This window comes from Phyllobates terribilis, unplaced genomic scaffold, assembly GCF_046119375.1.
Source record: "Phyllobates terribilis strain yellow unplaced genomic scaffold, ASM4611937v1 Scaffold_5__5_contigs__length_657084704, whole genome shotgun sequence".
NCBI classification, from domain to species: Eukaryota; Metazoa; Chordata; class Amphibia; order Anura; family Dendrobatidae; genus Phyllobates; species Phyllobates terribilis.
Genome location: NW_027362765.1, coordinates 119,478,137 through 119,493,271, shown reverse-complemented (window position 1 = coordinate 119,493,271; position 15,135 = coordinate 119,478,137). Strand labels below are relative to the sequence as shown.

The 15,135-nt window shown below is 42.2% G+C and overlaps 1 protein-coding gene across 1 annotated transcript; it reads left to right on the top strand.

Annotated features, from left to right (window-relative positions):
* Positions 1–622: 622 nt before the first annotated feature.
* SCRT2 (scratch family transcriptional repressor 2) lies at positions 623–14,882 on the top strand. The gene is made up of 2 exons (XM_073682839.1): positions 623–991; positions 9,268–14,882. Exons 1-2 carry the CDS (start codon positions 835–837, stop codon positions 9,966–9,968), a joined length of 858 nt encoding a protein of 285 aa, XP_073538940.1. The 5' UTR covers positions 623–834; the 3' UTR covers positions 9,969–14,882.
* The last annotated feature ends 253 nt before the right edge of the window (positions 14,883–15,135 follow it).

Below are 15,135 nucleotides of genomic sequence, written 5' to 3'. Positions count from 1 at the left end.
CCCTTCCCCCCTCCCTTCCTTCTCCTACCACCATATGGACTTTCCCTTTATGATTCACAGGCTGTTAAAACACTGGTTGCATCAAGACAAAGGAATCAGAGTTCATCTACACAATGCCAGTCTTCCTGGTATTATTCCGTAGTGCCCCCTCTTCTTCGCATGTCGTGTATTTGCTTCTCTTGAGGATCTTCATCAGGAATGTAAGATTAATGTTTTGTTTTTGCAAAAAATTAAAATGATGAAAAAAAAAAAAGAAAATGTATTTTTAGTAATAAGATGTGGGTCACCTGCTTCCAGCATGTCAGAGTATCGGTAGGGGGTAAAAGTTTGCACCCTTGTGCCTATGCGCTGGAAATAGTTGCAGGGCGCAGGCATGTACGGCAGTGGGATAAAATCTCGCCTCCCTATTCTCCAGCCACGCTGCTCCTCTATATTACTTGTTTCCACTGCATTGTCTATAAGTAGTAAGTAGGCAGGAGGTTGTCTCTTTCTCTATGTCGGCACAGCCGCTTCATTGGTAATGTGATGATTGTCCTGGGGGACATTTGATGGATTAGAGAGCTAAACAGCTCCATTGCAAAGCACCACCTGATCTCAGGCCTGCGTCCCATATAAAGACAGCATGAGTGCTGAGCTCAGCTATTGCTGCCAGATTTTCCCCCTCCCTCCTTTTCCTGCTCCCTTCATCTCCTTTCTCTCTCTCACTCTCCCTCTCTCTCTCCTGCACACTGCAGAAAGTCGGAGCTGTCCAGTGCTGAATGTGAACCGCCGTCCCCCCCGTCTCTTTAAAAAAGACTAGCGCTAAAACAAAAGGAGACCCTCGTCCAGCTCAACATGCCACGTTCTTTTCTCGTCAAGAAGATAAAACTAGATGACTTTTCATCCAGTGGGATTTCAGCCTCAAATTACCACCACTTTGATGAGCCCTGTGTCCTGGGGCAGTCGCTCACCAGCACTGTAGGAAGCTTGGGAGTCCCTGTTGCTGAAAACGGTAAGTCAGCACCTTGCGCATGGATGGCAGAGGACGTAGCAGATGATATACCCACTATGTAGTGACATAGCATAGCATTACATGGCACATTGGGGAATTGTCCTACCAGACTAAACCTGGGTCCATACACATGGAGATTTTTAACCAGACTAAACCTGGTTCCATACACATGGACATTTTTAATATTTTGGCTTCCGATTCGTTACTATATGGACCATTTGTTGTACGTGATGATAAAAAGTTTGCTCCTGCAAAGTCAGGATGAGCCTTACATAGACGTTGCAAACAGCGCAATAAATGGATGCGGCCTCGGAGAAATGATCGGATTTGATGCATTTTGTTCCTACTTATGACCATCAATATAATGTAAGGAGTATGCGGAAGGATTGGTAGTAGTATGATCATTTATCGGCAAATTATTGCATTGTGCGTGGCAGAATGAAGGTGTAAGAGTTAGCTGCCCTGTCTCAGGTCTTCAATAGTCCACCAGCGCCTGTTGACTTAGGACACATGTAGCTACCAGGCCTTGGATGCTCCTAACCCTTATTGTTTGGGTTTGACCTAATTATCCAAGACCTTCTCCTCAATTTCTATATTATGTCAATAATGCTCTACCGAAAATACATAGGAAAGCAAGAACTATGAGAAAGTTCGGCCAATGTCAGCTCCAACACAGAGACCCTGTATGACCATCCTAGCGCCACTAGACGTGTGGAGCAATGCAGGCCTGGATGCAGAGCCACGTTTTCCTGCTATCACCTGTAGAATAAGAGCTCAATTAACAATAGTTTCCTTGGATGTATTGGTAGCGAGGGCTCTTGGCTTCTTTGAGGACATGGTATTAATTCCTGCACTATCAAGTCCTTGATGTCTTTTAGAGGAGTGAATGCCAGAGCCTTACAGAGGGGAGGACAGAAAGGATGGGGGGAGGGGATCTAAGCTTTCTCCGGGGACCTCATTGTTCAGGAGGCAGCCAAAAGACTCTCTCTAAAGCCCTTTAAGCGGCTCCATCCTGGGGGAATGGGATCTGTTTGGGATTTCTGCGGTTAAAGGAAAAAAAATGACAAGACTGGTTTACTTGGTCAAATTTACTATTAGGTGGTAATGTATTTATTGCATGTGTATCGTGATGGGGGAGGGGGAATCAGGTAGGGCTTGTGTGTGTTATATGGAGCACAATGGATAGATTTTTCAGTATAACCTTGTACTGTACTTCTGCTACTGAGATGCAACTTGTGGTCCCAGGGCAGGACATCTGCAAGCTAAGCACATCTTACTCGGAGACTGCAATCTATAAGACTATTCCTTGTAGGCTTTATGCAGGACAAGACACCTTCACATTAACATCACTAGAGCTGAAGCTACTGAGTCTGTAAACCATATATATATATTTCAAACCTTTCCTTGCACCAGATAAAACTACCCCCTGTACCATCCCATCTGTTGGGGTACTACAAATCCCAGCAACCATCAATGACATGCAGGGTTTTTAGGTTCACAAGAGCTAGTTGTTTTTTGGACTACATCATTTCTACTAAAACCATGTCCATATCATGTGTCATTAATCATAATTATGGCATAAAACAATGGACTTAAGAAAAAGGGCAAATATCTAGATTTTGAGTTAAAAATGCACACAATATTATGGGTTGTTTTTTTTTGCAATAATGGCAACAGATTAGGAAAATGCACTTACAGAGTCTAGGCAGAAACCTGTGGAGTTGATCACAAATATCATCACAATCTATAAGGGATCATCATACATAATTTTTCTGAAACTTTTCTACTTTCTGGTTGATGTCCGTCCTCTTTGATAATACATTTACCCTATGTAACTACATGGAAAAATGATGGTTCTTACCCTGTCATATACAAAGCCATGACCCCAGTACTGCAAGGTGACAGTGTCACCCACTACATCCCCAGTACCGAGGACTGGTCATGGTGTCATGTTGTATCCCTGAACCCCAACAATACTGCTACTACACACGTCACAACATTCAGCACACAGGCACCTGACAAAATGTCATCAGAGATCAAACAGGTGTCACTGAGCCCCCTCTAATATAGGTATTAATGATACAGTCAGAAGGGAAAGGTATCTGGAAGGAAGCGCCTGTCTCAAAGTCACGCTCTTGAAAATAACCTTGCTGTGTGCTTGGAGAGGTGTGAGATATTGCTGAGGAAAGCTGTTTTCTACCTCAAGCATGTGACTGCACAATCTGCAAATAAGGAGGCAGAAAGATGACGAAGAATAACAATCTGTGAAGCGAGATGGATAGTCAGGCAGCGGTGATTGTGGTAATGGACTTGTCAATCTTTTACACCTTGATGGTGCTGTAGCCATGAGAAGATAGAACTTGCATTTCTTGGGTCTGATAGACGGCATGGAAGATTATCTTAATATTAACTGCAAACACAGACAGAAGAGGGTCCCTATGCAAGAACAATATATGGGCCCTTTGCAGTCATAGCCCATCATAATGCACAAATCCACCTGTTTTGTAGGTGGAAATGGGCCCTATTACCTCTTGAGCTGCACAGGTTGCACCAATGGCATGTCCACCCCTGTGTGTACAGTTGATGACCACATTGTGCCTCCAGGATGTCTTTTCATCTGTTTGGATCTTCTGTCTTCTTAATGTCATTTTCATGATTTCCATTAATCTTGTTACTATTGGGTTTCCTTCTTCTTTTACCTTTCATGTCCGTACTTATATTTTTCAATTAAATGGATCTTCTCATACTATATCCAAAATCAGATAAAGCTTCAGTCTGATTATTGGGGTTTTGAAGGCCAGAAAGGTTGGATTTGTTTCAGTTATGAGACCATGTATAATATTTTTCTCAAGGTATGGGACCCATACAATATTCTGCTTAAGGTATGGGACCCATACAATATTGTGCTCAAGGTATGGGACCATGCACAACATTCTGCTGAGGGTATGGGACCCATACAATATTGTGCTCAAGATATGGGACATTGCAAAACATTCTGCTCAAGGTACTGTATGGGACCATGCACAATATTCTGCTCAAGGTATGGGACCATGCACAATATTCTGCTCAAAGTATGGGACAATGCACAATATTCTGCTCAAAGTATGGGACCATGCACAGCATTCTGCTCAAGGTATGGGACCATGCACAGCATTCTGCTCAAGGTATGGGACCATGCACAGCATTCTCCTCAAGGTATGGGACCATGCACAGCATTCTGCTCAAGGTATGGGACCATGCACAGCATTCTGCTCAAGGTATGGGACCCATACAACATTGTTCTCAAGATATGGGACCATGCTAAACATTCTGCTCAAGGTATGGGCCATGCACAATATTCTGCTCAAGTTATGGGACCATACAATATTGTGCAACATTAGAAGGCCACAGAGACAATATAACATCCCCATCAAAGAGAGTGATTGCTGTCACTTCAGCCCAAAACCCATTATAAACTGGAACAGCCTCCCTAAGCAAAAAATGTTGGTGAGGGCCCTTCCGTTGGTGAACATATAGCAGCCCAGATAACTACAGATGCCTGCAGATTTCCACATAAAGTCAATAAATCCTGTAATGACAAAACTAATTACATCTCCCCCCCCTCCCATTACAAGCATCTGTTGGGTGGTAAAGCTGGAGAAAAGAAACCAAGCTGATAAAGCTGCAATGTTCATAGAAGCAGGACCGATCTGAGGCTCGTAGACAATGAGCTGCTGCATTTTCCTTCACTATTAATGCATGAAATGTGCAGGAGCCAAGATTTGTTTGTGGGCTCCACTTATCTGCAATCTTTATCTATTATGGCTGGAGCAGCAGATCTGGAGAAGATGTCATCCTCTAGAAGCCATGGCGCTGCAGGCCAAGAAGTAGAGATTTGTTTTTCCACGTGCTCCGCAGTGTCACCTTGATACAAGGCACATGCATTAAATCTGCAGAGGAGGGGCACGAGCCGTGTCGATGGCACATGTATACGTACAAGCCACATCACTGGCCATCGTTTTTTTGCACACACACGCAGAGTATAACAGTCAAAGACCAAAGCTTGGTTTGTGCAGTGCAGAGGTTTATCTCTTAAGCTTAGCAAATGATGCACATTTAGGAGAGTGCAGTATGGGAGTTGTGCGGAGAAGCCGAAGCTAACAAGAGAAAAATAAATGGACAGCGTATTTGAGATTCCTGACCCCAGCTAATGCTTGCATTAAATGGAATATTGACTGCACGCTAATGGTTTAAGAGATCCAAGAAGTTAAAGGGTCACGATGCCGAGCGTTGATATATTCCATTGCAGAGACAGAAAAGTAGGTTCCTGCCGCATCGCTTCGCTGACAGCCATCAAAAGCAAAAAATAGGAAGTGAATGCGGGGCGCTCAGAGCATCGGCGGTGTCTGTTTATAGGAATATAGATGCAGTGACAGCAGTGGGGTAATGTGTATCTCAGCAGAGATCATCCTTCCGTGCTGAGCTGGAGAAGGGCTCATCTTGCAGATCAATAGATCACAGTTATCGACAGAAGAGTCCAGTAAATAATGTCACAGCTGGGATGACAGAGGGAACAGGTGTCATAAACTTGTAGCTGAGAAAAGAGCATTATTTTACAAATGCAGGAATCTGCACTCATAGGAATAGCTGACGCGTACCGCCGGTCTGCTGCAGTTTTCTCGTCTATACATATGAGGGCTGTTAAGTGATCCTAAGCACTCAGAAAAAAAACAAGTAGGGGAACCTATATAACGATCATGATACATCCAGTACTAGGCGAATGGGCATAATGGTTTTCTGGTTCCATCAGGTTTACATGAATATGCCACATACTGAAAATATAGGTTAAAAGATACTTTTTTGGTATCAGTTTTGTAACACTAGTAAATTGACTTTGTCACATTGATTGCAGATGACTGCAATCTAAATGACATCACCAGGATGCAATGGAAGTATAGGATTTTTTTTAGTCAATGCCTTCAGCGTTGCATTGATAGAGTATTAATGTAACGTATGATCCTCTAATGGTCTGACACTTGTAATCTCAAAATTGTGCCTTCTTCAATATAAGAAACACCAATATATTTAGCAGCGCTGGACACTCAATGTTTGAGTTCTTTCTACGTCACATATATAGACTGGTCAGTATTCATTAAATATGTTGACAAAGTTTCAAGTATAGTTAAAACTTCAAGCCCAGTTAAATGTTAAAAAATGTATTGGGTTCTCTTCTGATTTGTGGTTATCTGGAAATAAGGTGACTGCATTTTATAGCAGTTTGAGCTCCATTTCTCAAAGCTCCAAATCTACCACAAAGAAGTGAAAAGTTAAGGGCTCACCTGGTGGGGTGAATTATCTAAACTGAAGGTCAGGGTGAGCAGCACCGATTAAAGGTGATGGTGTAGTGGAGAGGGTTTTGAGTGCCAACACATAAATAAGAGAGGACCAGGACTGCAGAGCAGAACAAGTGCCTCAGATGAAACAGCCATGTTTCTGTATACACATGGGAGTAGTAGCTGTATAGGAAAGTGGTATCTTCCCAGCAAGGATGAAGTCAATCAATGAATGCACTCTGGTATCTTACAGTAAGGCCATGGTTAATCACAGGAATAACAGAGAAGTAAATGCAGTCTTGTATATTCCATCAGGGAAATGGTTAATAGCAGTGATGTATGCAAGCTGGGACTTGTAGTGAGTATTAACCAAAGTATAGCAGTGTAGTATAGCCAAACTGAAGACTAGAATGCTAGAACAGATGTGTTACCTTGATTGCAGAGGCTAAGTGTGATTAATTGCGAGAAGTTGGTTTCTTGTGTGCTGAGAGGTATGTGTGGACAATACCTAGATGGCTGGACTGAGCTTTAAAGCATAAAAGTCATCAGTAGCAGAGAGAATGATAAGTCACTTGGCTGGAGCTGAGCCAATGAAGTAGTATTAAACTCCTGATAAACTTGAACTGTGGACAGCGCTACTTAATACTCAAGACTATAGCCTCTGCATAATCCGGCCTTAAAATGCTTGGGGTAATGATGTCAAACCTGTTGACTGGGTTACTTGAGAAACCTGGTGTGGACTACTGCGAAGGTAGGTAGTCGCAGGAGAAGGGAGCAAGGCCTGGTGCTAGAGCCAGGTCAGTTCCTGCACCCACTATTAGAGGGAGCTCAGGGGCTTCCTGTATACTGTGTAATTATTGACTTCAGTATATAAACAGTATGTAGTAAGCATCTGCTCTTTCTAATGGCTAGTGCTGGCTGCGGGTGGCCATGATGTTATTATATAATGGATTTATGTCTATGCAGGGAATTTGGGCTATTACATATGAAAAATGGAGCTCCATCCCCATTAAAGATATATTATGACACTAAAATATGTTTTGTGAGTGGATTCCCAATAGTTAATTGCTTGATTTCTCTATGTGCAAAGTAATAATAATCATTAAACAATGTTTACTGCAGTGAAAACAAATCTAGGTCAAAATAAAACAAGATATAAAAGTAAATGTACATATCTCATAGTAGCAGACAGGAGATTTGGTCTTAAAGAAATTGCTTGAATTGATACAGAAAATATGATACCAAAAATATGCATTTTGATCCTATTGATTTAAATCAGAATCAGAGTTTTCCTCGTTGTTTGCTGAGGATAAATAAAAAGCCTGCAGAGCCTCATAATGGTATGAAACCAAATCCTTCCTCTTGTCCCAATTCTCCTGACAGTTCAGTAAAGTAATAGAGGTAATACGAGGCCTCATTATGTAACAGTAAACATGATGATGTCAGTGTAAAATTAAATGGGGATTTTTTTTTTATGGAAACCACTGCGGGGTGCGCACTGTGCACCTACTATTCTGCTTACAAATCGACTGCCTCTCTGTGCTATGAATTATTCATTTACTGTATGCTGACCTGTCCTGAACCCGCCAGATAACGTCAGATGCATAAACTCAACAGCATGGAACAGAGCAAATCTGATTATAGACATAATGAAACATCTTGTGTATTAATAGGTTACACTGTCACATTACCATACTCAGAAGTCAGTGTGTCATTGTCCTGTACCCCAAGTGTCATTGTCCTGTATCCCGAGCATCAGTGTCATTGTCCTGTACCCCAAGCGTCAGTATCCTGTACCCCAAGTGTCATTATCATGTACCCCATTGTGTCAGTATCATTATCTTGTACCCCAAGTGTTAGTGTCATTGTCCTGTACCCCAACTGTCAGTATCCTGTACCCCAAGTGTCATTATCATGTACCCCATTGTGTCAGTATCATTATCTTGTACCCCAAGTGTCAGTGTCATTGTCCTGTACCCCAAGTGTCAGTATCCTGTACCCCAAGTGTCAGTGTCATTATCCAGGAGCCAAAGGTTCAGTGTGTCATTGTCCTATACACCAAGTGTCCGTGTGTCTTCATCCTGTACCGAAGTGTCAGTGTGTCATTATCCTGTACCCCACGTGTCAGTGTCATTATCCTATACCCCAAGTGTCAGTGTCATTATCCTATACCCCAAGTGTCAGTGTCATTGTCCTGTACCCCAAGTGTCAGTGTCCTGTACCCCAATGGTAGGTGTGTCATTCTCCTGTACCCAAAATGTCATTATCCTGTACCTCAATGTGTCAGTGTGATTGTCCTGTACCTCAAGTGTCAGTATCATTATCCTGTACCCCAAGTGTCAGTGCCATTGTCCTGTACCCCAAGTGTCAATGTCATTATCCTGTACCCCAAGTGTCAGTGTCATTTTCCTGTACCCCAAGTGTAGGTGTGTCATTCTCCTGTACCCAAAATGTCATTATCCTGTACCTCAATGTGTCAGTGTCATTGTCCTTTACCCCTAGTGTTATTGTCCTGTAACGTCAGTGTCATTGAATCCCAAGTGTCAGTTTGTCATTGACCTGTACCCCAAAGGTAATTGTCCTGTACCCCCAGTGTTAGTGTCATTATCCTGTACCCCAAGTGTCATTGTCCTGTACCTCAGGTATTAGTGTCATTGTCCTGTACCCCAAGTGTCAGTGTGTCATTGTCTTGCCCCTGTCATGTGTTATTCTCATTGCAGTCAACCATTGTTTAAGGTCAAATCCTTGTCCTTGAACCTGCCTTTGTGTTATTACCCTGGGATCCTGACTACCAGAGTGTCATTATGGATGATATATATATCTGTTTGTGTGGGCTACTACAAGTGCAAGAGAAATGACAGTGCCAGTGATCCAATGTACAGAGAAGAGCAGTGAGGAGAATGAATGATGTTTCTGAGCCTTGTGTTCAGGTAATGCAGTGTTTGTATTTTGTCCATCCTGTAGGTTTTACCGAGCACTGTATCACATCGTCTGACTACAAAGTCGGGAAAAAAAGTGGAAGCAAATTTTCATCATCTGAAACTGACTACACGCCAACTCACGATGACTACAGCGAGCCTGACAGCCCACAGTCCAGCCTCTCAGCCGGGTACTTCAGCGGGGAAGCAGCAGTCACAGACAGCTACTCAATAGATGCTTTCTTCATCACTGATGGCCGATCAAGACGTAGTGGTGAAACCCGTGGAAACCAGCGCCACACGTGTTCTGAATGCGGTAAAACCTATGCCACCTCCTCCAACCTCAGTCGGCACAAGCAAACTCACAGGAGCCTGGACAGTAAAATGGCAAGAAAATGCCCGACTTGTGGCAAGACCTACGTATCTATGCCAGCCTTGGCCATGCATCTCCTGACACACAACCTAAAACACAAGTGCGATGTATGCGGGAAGGCTTTCAGCCGGCCCTGGTTGCTACAAGGCCATATGCGTTCTCATACTGGTGAGAAGCCTTTTGGTTGTGCCCACTGCGGTAAAGCCTTTGCTGACCGATCTAACCTTCGTGCACACATGCAGACGCACTCGGCCTTTAAGCACTACAAGTGCAAGCGGTGCGAAAAAACCTTTGCTCTCAAGTCTTATCTCAACAAGCATTACGAGTCGGCTTGCTTCAAGGGCTCGGAGCATGAGTGCACTGTCCAAAGCTAAAGCCAAGTGCTCACAATAAAACTGTACACAACTAGACATGGCACAAACCACTGTGCCCCTCCGCCCTTTTCAATGGCACAAGGCACCAGAAACTGAAAAAAATAATAAAATAAAATCAGGGTACTTGGCATATAACAGTGTTACGTTAGATTGCACTTCACCACCTTCTATGAGAGCACCGTATTTGACCATGCTTTCCGGACCATATCACACATCGCTTTTAATTTATTTATTAATTTATTTCAAGCCGTGCAATATAAATTTCACACTTTTCTTTCATTTTTTTTTTTAATTCTATTTCCTCTCCGCTGAAGCTTTTAAAAATAATTTTTACGTGCAAAGCCAAGCTTTCTTAAGATGAACCACATGAAATGTGAACGTGTCATTAGACTCAACGGGACTCAATCGGATGGAGAGGCTCTTCAACGCTCAGGCTTAGGTGCCATTTTTCTGTTTTGCGCCAGATTATTTTTTAAGGGGATGCGCATTGTGCCATTGTATGGCATTGCTTCCGACAGATCCGTATTATTTTTTTTTTCTAAAAACTTTGTGCCACGCTTCTTCCAATTTCCATGTACAAAGCATCAAGGATCCTAGTCATGAATGCACAAATAGTTTCTTGCAGGCTTAAGCAGCAAAAACGCATGAATGTCCCACATAAGCTCTTCCCAATGGCACCAAAGCCTGACTGGCTGTACATAAAGGCAGAAAGATTTCCTCCAGTGTCTTGATTTAATATTTGGAAGCACATATGTACAGTAAAAAAATAAAATGGGCAAAGTTGTGCCAATATTTATATAGCAAAGGGAATGGCACTCAACTACAATTAACTTGCCGCAGATTCCCGCGAAACAGTGTTACCTCTAGTGTTTTCTAAAGCAATGAGAATATGCACTATATTTGGATGACTGATACACATATTTATTAAGCGCCCTGCATTAATAAGGGGGTCATTTCACTCCGCATTGTGACTATTATAACTTATTACGCTCTGCATCATGATGCGACCTCCACCTTTCGGGTGAAGGCGAATGTCTGAAGCGATTGTTCTGATGAACTGCTTATTTAAGTCATGTAATTTATACAAGGTGTTATTTATACTATTTATTTGCCAATTTACTTTTTATTAATTAATGACTTTTCGATTTTTTTTTTTTTGTGGTTGCAAATGACTGGATAGAATGTGGTGTTAATAATGAAGAGACGGAGCGGTCAATGTTTACAGGCGAGCGTTACAAAGCAACGGACTCGACAGGCACGTTTCATCGCATTGGACTGTCTTCCTCTTGAGCTCTGCGACAGGCAGACAGAACGTATTCTTCAGGCCCACATTTACGATCAAGCCGTCCAGGAGATCCTGGACGATTCTGGAAAAGCCTATGCAATTTCTCATTGACTTTATACCTCATGACGACTCAAAGGAAGCCAATATTAATCACGCCACCGGTAGCTCTGGCATTTTTTTGTCAAAGCTTGTACTTTTTTTGACTTGCTGTCCAATCAACTTTGAGTCACAAATTCTGTATTGCATTTTCATCAGCCATGGTCCAGGCTGGCTTTACGGCATGCTTGAGGTTTTGCTAGGGAAGCCTGGGTATAATCAAGAGATCATGACTTGATATGGGGAAAAAGTCACCTCAAAATGGAAAAAAGATGTTTTTTTAATGACTGCAAAAAAAAAAAAAAAGAAAGTAGACATTCACTGGAGTTTACAGAGCCTTGCAGTAATGGTATGCATTGACAGCACTTGTAGGGGGTCACTGGGCCATCCCAAGGTTAATTAGAATGCAGTATTACTACACGTGACACATTGTAACGCATCGTTCCAGACGATGCGAGCCGATTTTGCTAGTCTTGCCTTGCTTTTCAGTGGACCTGCTTATATCAGACTATAAACAGGGGGTGAGGGCAATTTTCAGGCAACGCTCGCTGGGATAATGTTTTAGGGTCTCTTTCACCTTCCTGCATGCCGAACTATAACGAGCCTTGAGTTATTAGATAATAGAAGCCTTACTTGCATTATCAGTGTTATTGCATCGCAAGAGAGAATGTATCAAAATAGCTGAAAAGAAAATCATGGCCTTAGATGTATAGTGTACACAGGGCTCGGGATAAGAATTCTCAGCCGCTAATAATCACTACAGGAACAGATATTAAGTCAGGGCAACATAGCATTAATATAACTGGAAGCCATGAAAGGAGCGAAAACTGCAGCTGATCACCGGACATGGACTGGGATGGATGTTTCTTCCATACAGCTCAGTATTTCCAGGTATTTAAAGGCAATCTCCTCTTAAAAGGAGTCTTCCATAGTATGTGTCCTAGGAATCCTTAAGACTTCCTTATGAGTATTTTTTTTGTATGTATTTATTAAATTTGCTCTATGGTGGCTAGTGATTGCTTGAAGTGGTGAGGAGACAGATTGCAGAGACATCATCACTTAAAAGGGTATTCTCAAGTTGACACATGAGCAGCTCAGAGCAATGCAGTCTCCTTACTTCATTGTTCCTAGCAGCACAAGCTCTCCTCCTCCTTGAGTGACAGTTCTGGTGAGCAGCAGAGCTGTAGTATTAGTAAAAATATAAAGCTCAGCACAACTTCTGCTGTAACACATTCAGTGGTTTGTTCTGCTCTGGTTTGCTCTGAATCTACACTGCTATCACTATACACATAGAGAAAGCAGGGCATTTCAACAAGCATACAGATTCGGACAGTGAGAGCTGTGATTAGGAGAACTGCTTTGGGAAAAGCCGATGGTGGGAGCTGGTGATTTTCCAAAATTTATAATAGTCAGGAGTTGAGTGGGAGGGGAAGAGAGATGAGCAGCTAACTTCTGTATAGAAATCAGTGGGATGGACATAACTAAGAGTTAACCCCTCTCCTAAAATATAGCTACTGTGCAGTCACTTCCAGAGTCTAAGCAAGCTCTGGTGGCCAAGCTCCATGGAAGCCAGGTGCACACTATGAAAAAATAAAAGCTCTATTTGAACAAGAATTAAAGCAGCTAGAAAAAGCAAGTTAATTTCAAACTTGCTTACTTTCATGGTGTCTTACTAATTAAATGCCTTGAGAATATCCCTTTAAAAGTGGGAGATTTAAGAAACAACTAATGGTTTCCCAATTCTTAAATATCTCAGAAATCTTCTGGAAGCAAAGTTTAGGATTTATGTACCTAGAAATAGTATTAAAGGGTTAAACCATACCCTTATTGGTTGCTGGGGGTCTAACCACTGGTACCCCCAGAAATGTCAAAAACAGGGCTCTGGATGAGAAGAGGTGAGCATGTTCGAACTTCATTTTATTCATTGACTATGGATCAACTGGAAACAGTTCAAGTTTCTCTGGTAGTCTCATAGACGATGAATAGAGTGAAGACTGAGCATGCACACCTCTGCTCCATTTGGGAAGGGGCTTGCAGAACCCTGTTCTGTGGATTTCTGAGGTTCTGACAGATAGATAGGGGAATGTTTTTGAGTAATAACCCTTTAAACTCCGTTATGTGCTAGGCCACAGTTACAGCTGGCCACCTAGAGCCCTGCATCCTAACCAACGCAATCAGGAGTATCACTTGAAATCCTTAAGGGACTTCTTCCTTCTTGCTCAGCATTGTACATTGTATAATGTCTTTTGACAGCCAAAGGGGTTTGATCATCAGATATCTAATCTCTGCTCTGTACAGAAGTGTGGAGCGATCAACATTTCTGCAATCCTCTGCACCAGATAAATACATGAATCAGCTCAACATAAAATAAGTGCCATCAATGGTATAAATCCAATAAAAAAACAGGGAATACAGGGGCTCTGAGCTAGCAATAAAGTCTGACAACTATCAATAAGCCTTGCATCTCAGTATAAAATCCTGATAGATGTGCTATGTGGGAGGAGACCCTATAACAAAAATGGGACTCCTCTAGTTGTTAGTTTATGCCAGAATACCCCCCATCCCCAGATGGTAGCAAATGGCACTTGTTTTTTACCCATGGCCCATCTCTGTTAAAGGGAGAGGCACATAATCCTCAAGCTTTAATCCCTTTTTCATGTTTGGGTATGTTAGTAGCTGATTGCAGATCCATAATACCTACGGAGAAGGAAGATGAAGCCAATCCAAGCCATGTCCACCCTTCCACAGGCTGCAGAGATGTTTATGATGACCTGAATATATAGCCTTTTTTTCTGATTCTTCTTTCAGGCTGCTCATGACTGTAGATGTAATGACAATCATTACGATACTCATTAATGGTCATTGTTATATCTATGGTACTAGAAGAAATGCTAGTTTAATCATTTGCAGCAATGCACATAAACTATATTAGCTGCACCAGGAACAATTTTCTGCACCATCCCATCATTGCAAATACCTTTGCATGCATTTTAACCCCGTGGGCAGATCTTTGCCTTGTGTTAGCTGCATTAATTATAAGGCAAAGACTTACTGCTTAAACCAAGGTGCAAAATTTTAACCTGTTAGCACAAGCGCTCCTCCATGTTCATTACAGCCTGCACATTTCACAAGACCCTGCGTGCTGGCACCGGAATGGGTTAACTCCTCATAGTATGTTCCTAGGGTGCATATCCGAAAATCCGACTAATTCTACGCCGTCATTTCATTTTTAGAGATGTGCATTTGCAAACTGATGGCACGGCCACAGCCTTTCAGCTGCCTTCTTTACCTGATCCCGTATGCGGCATTTTTACCCGTAGATGTAGGGCACCTACCTACCCTTCTTTCATATTTATACTGTACATAGAAAGAAACAGCAATAATTTTAAGTGCATGTCAGAGATTTGGTTCTAGAAAAAGGTTTCCTTTTTTTTTCTCTTCTTCCAGTAACTGATGCTGATAAAGCCGGTTCTACTTGTCACCTTTTACTGTATTAATTCTCATGCAATTCAGGGAAATTAAAGAGTTTATGATTCAATAGATCCGCATTGTGGTGAGTTCGGTTCTTGTAATTCTTCTCCTATGATATCATTGCTCAGGGACACGGATGGTAAACACGCACTTTCTCACACCTGTCCTTCCTGATTAGTTAATTGGGGGGCTTGAGAATATGAAGTTAGAAGCAGACTCCTTTAAGACCGAAATTTACATGACAAAGACTTCTGCATATGGTGGCCTGTCTACAGTAGGGTGAGCCTGTGCTCTTGGTAAGTCACTCTGTAATAA

What these genes read in the sequence shown, in the direction of transcription:
- SCRT2 (XM_073682839.1), top strand. Translation starts at nt 835, where the DNA reads ATGCCACGTTCTTTTCTCGTCAAGAAGATAAAACTAGATGACTTTTCA. An exon ending in AGTCCCTGTTGCTGAAAACG is followed by an intron (nt 992 to 9,267) that starts GTAAGTCAGCAC and finishes TCCATCCTGTAG; the next exon opens with GTTTTACCGAGCACTGTATC.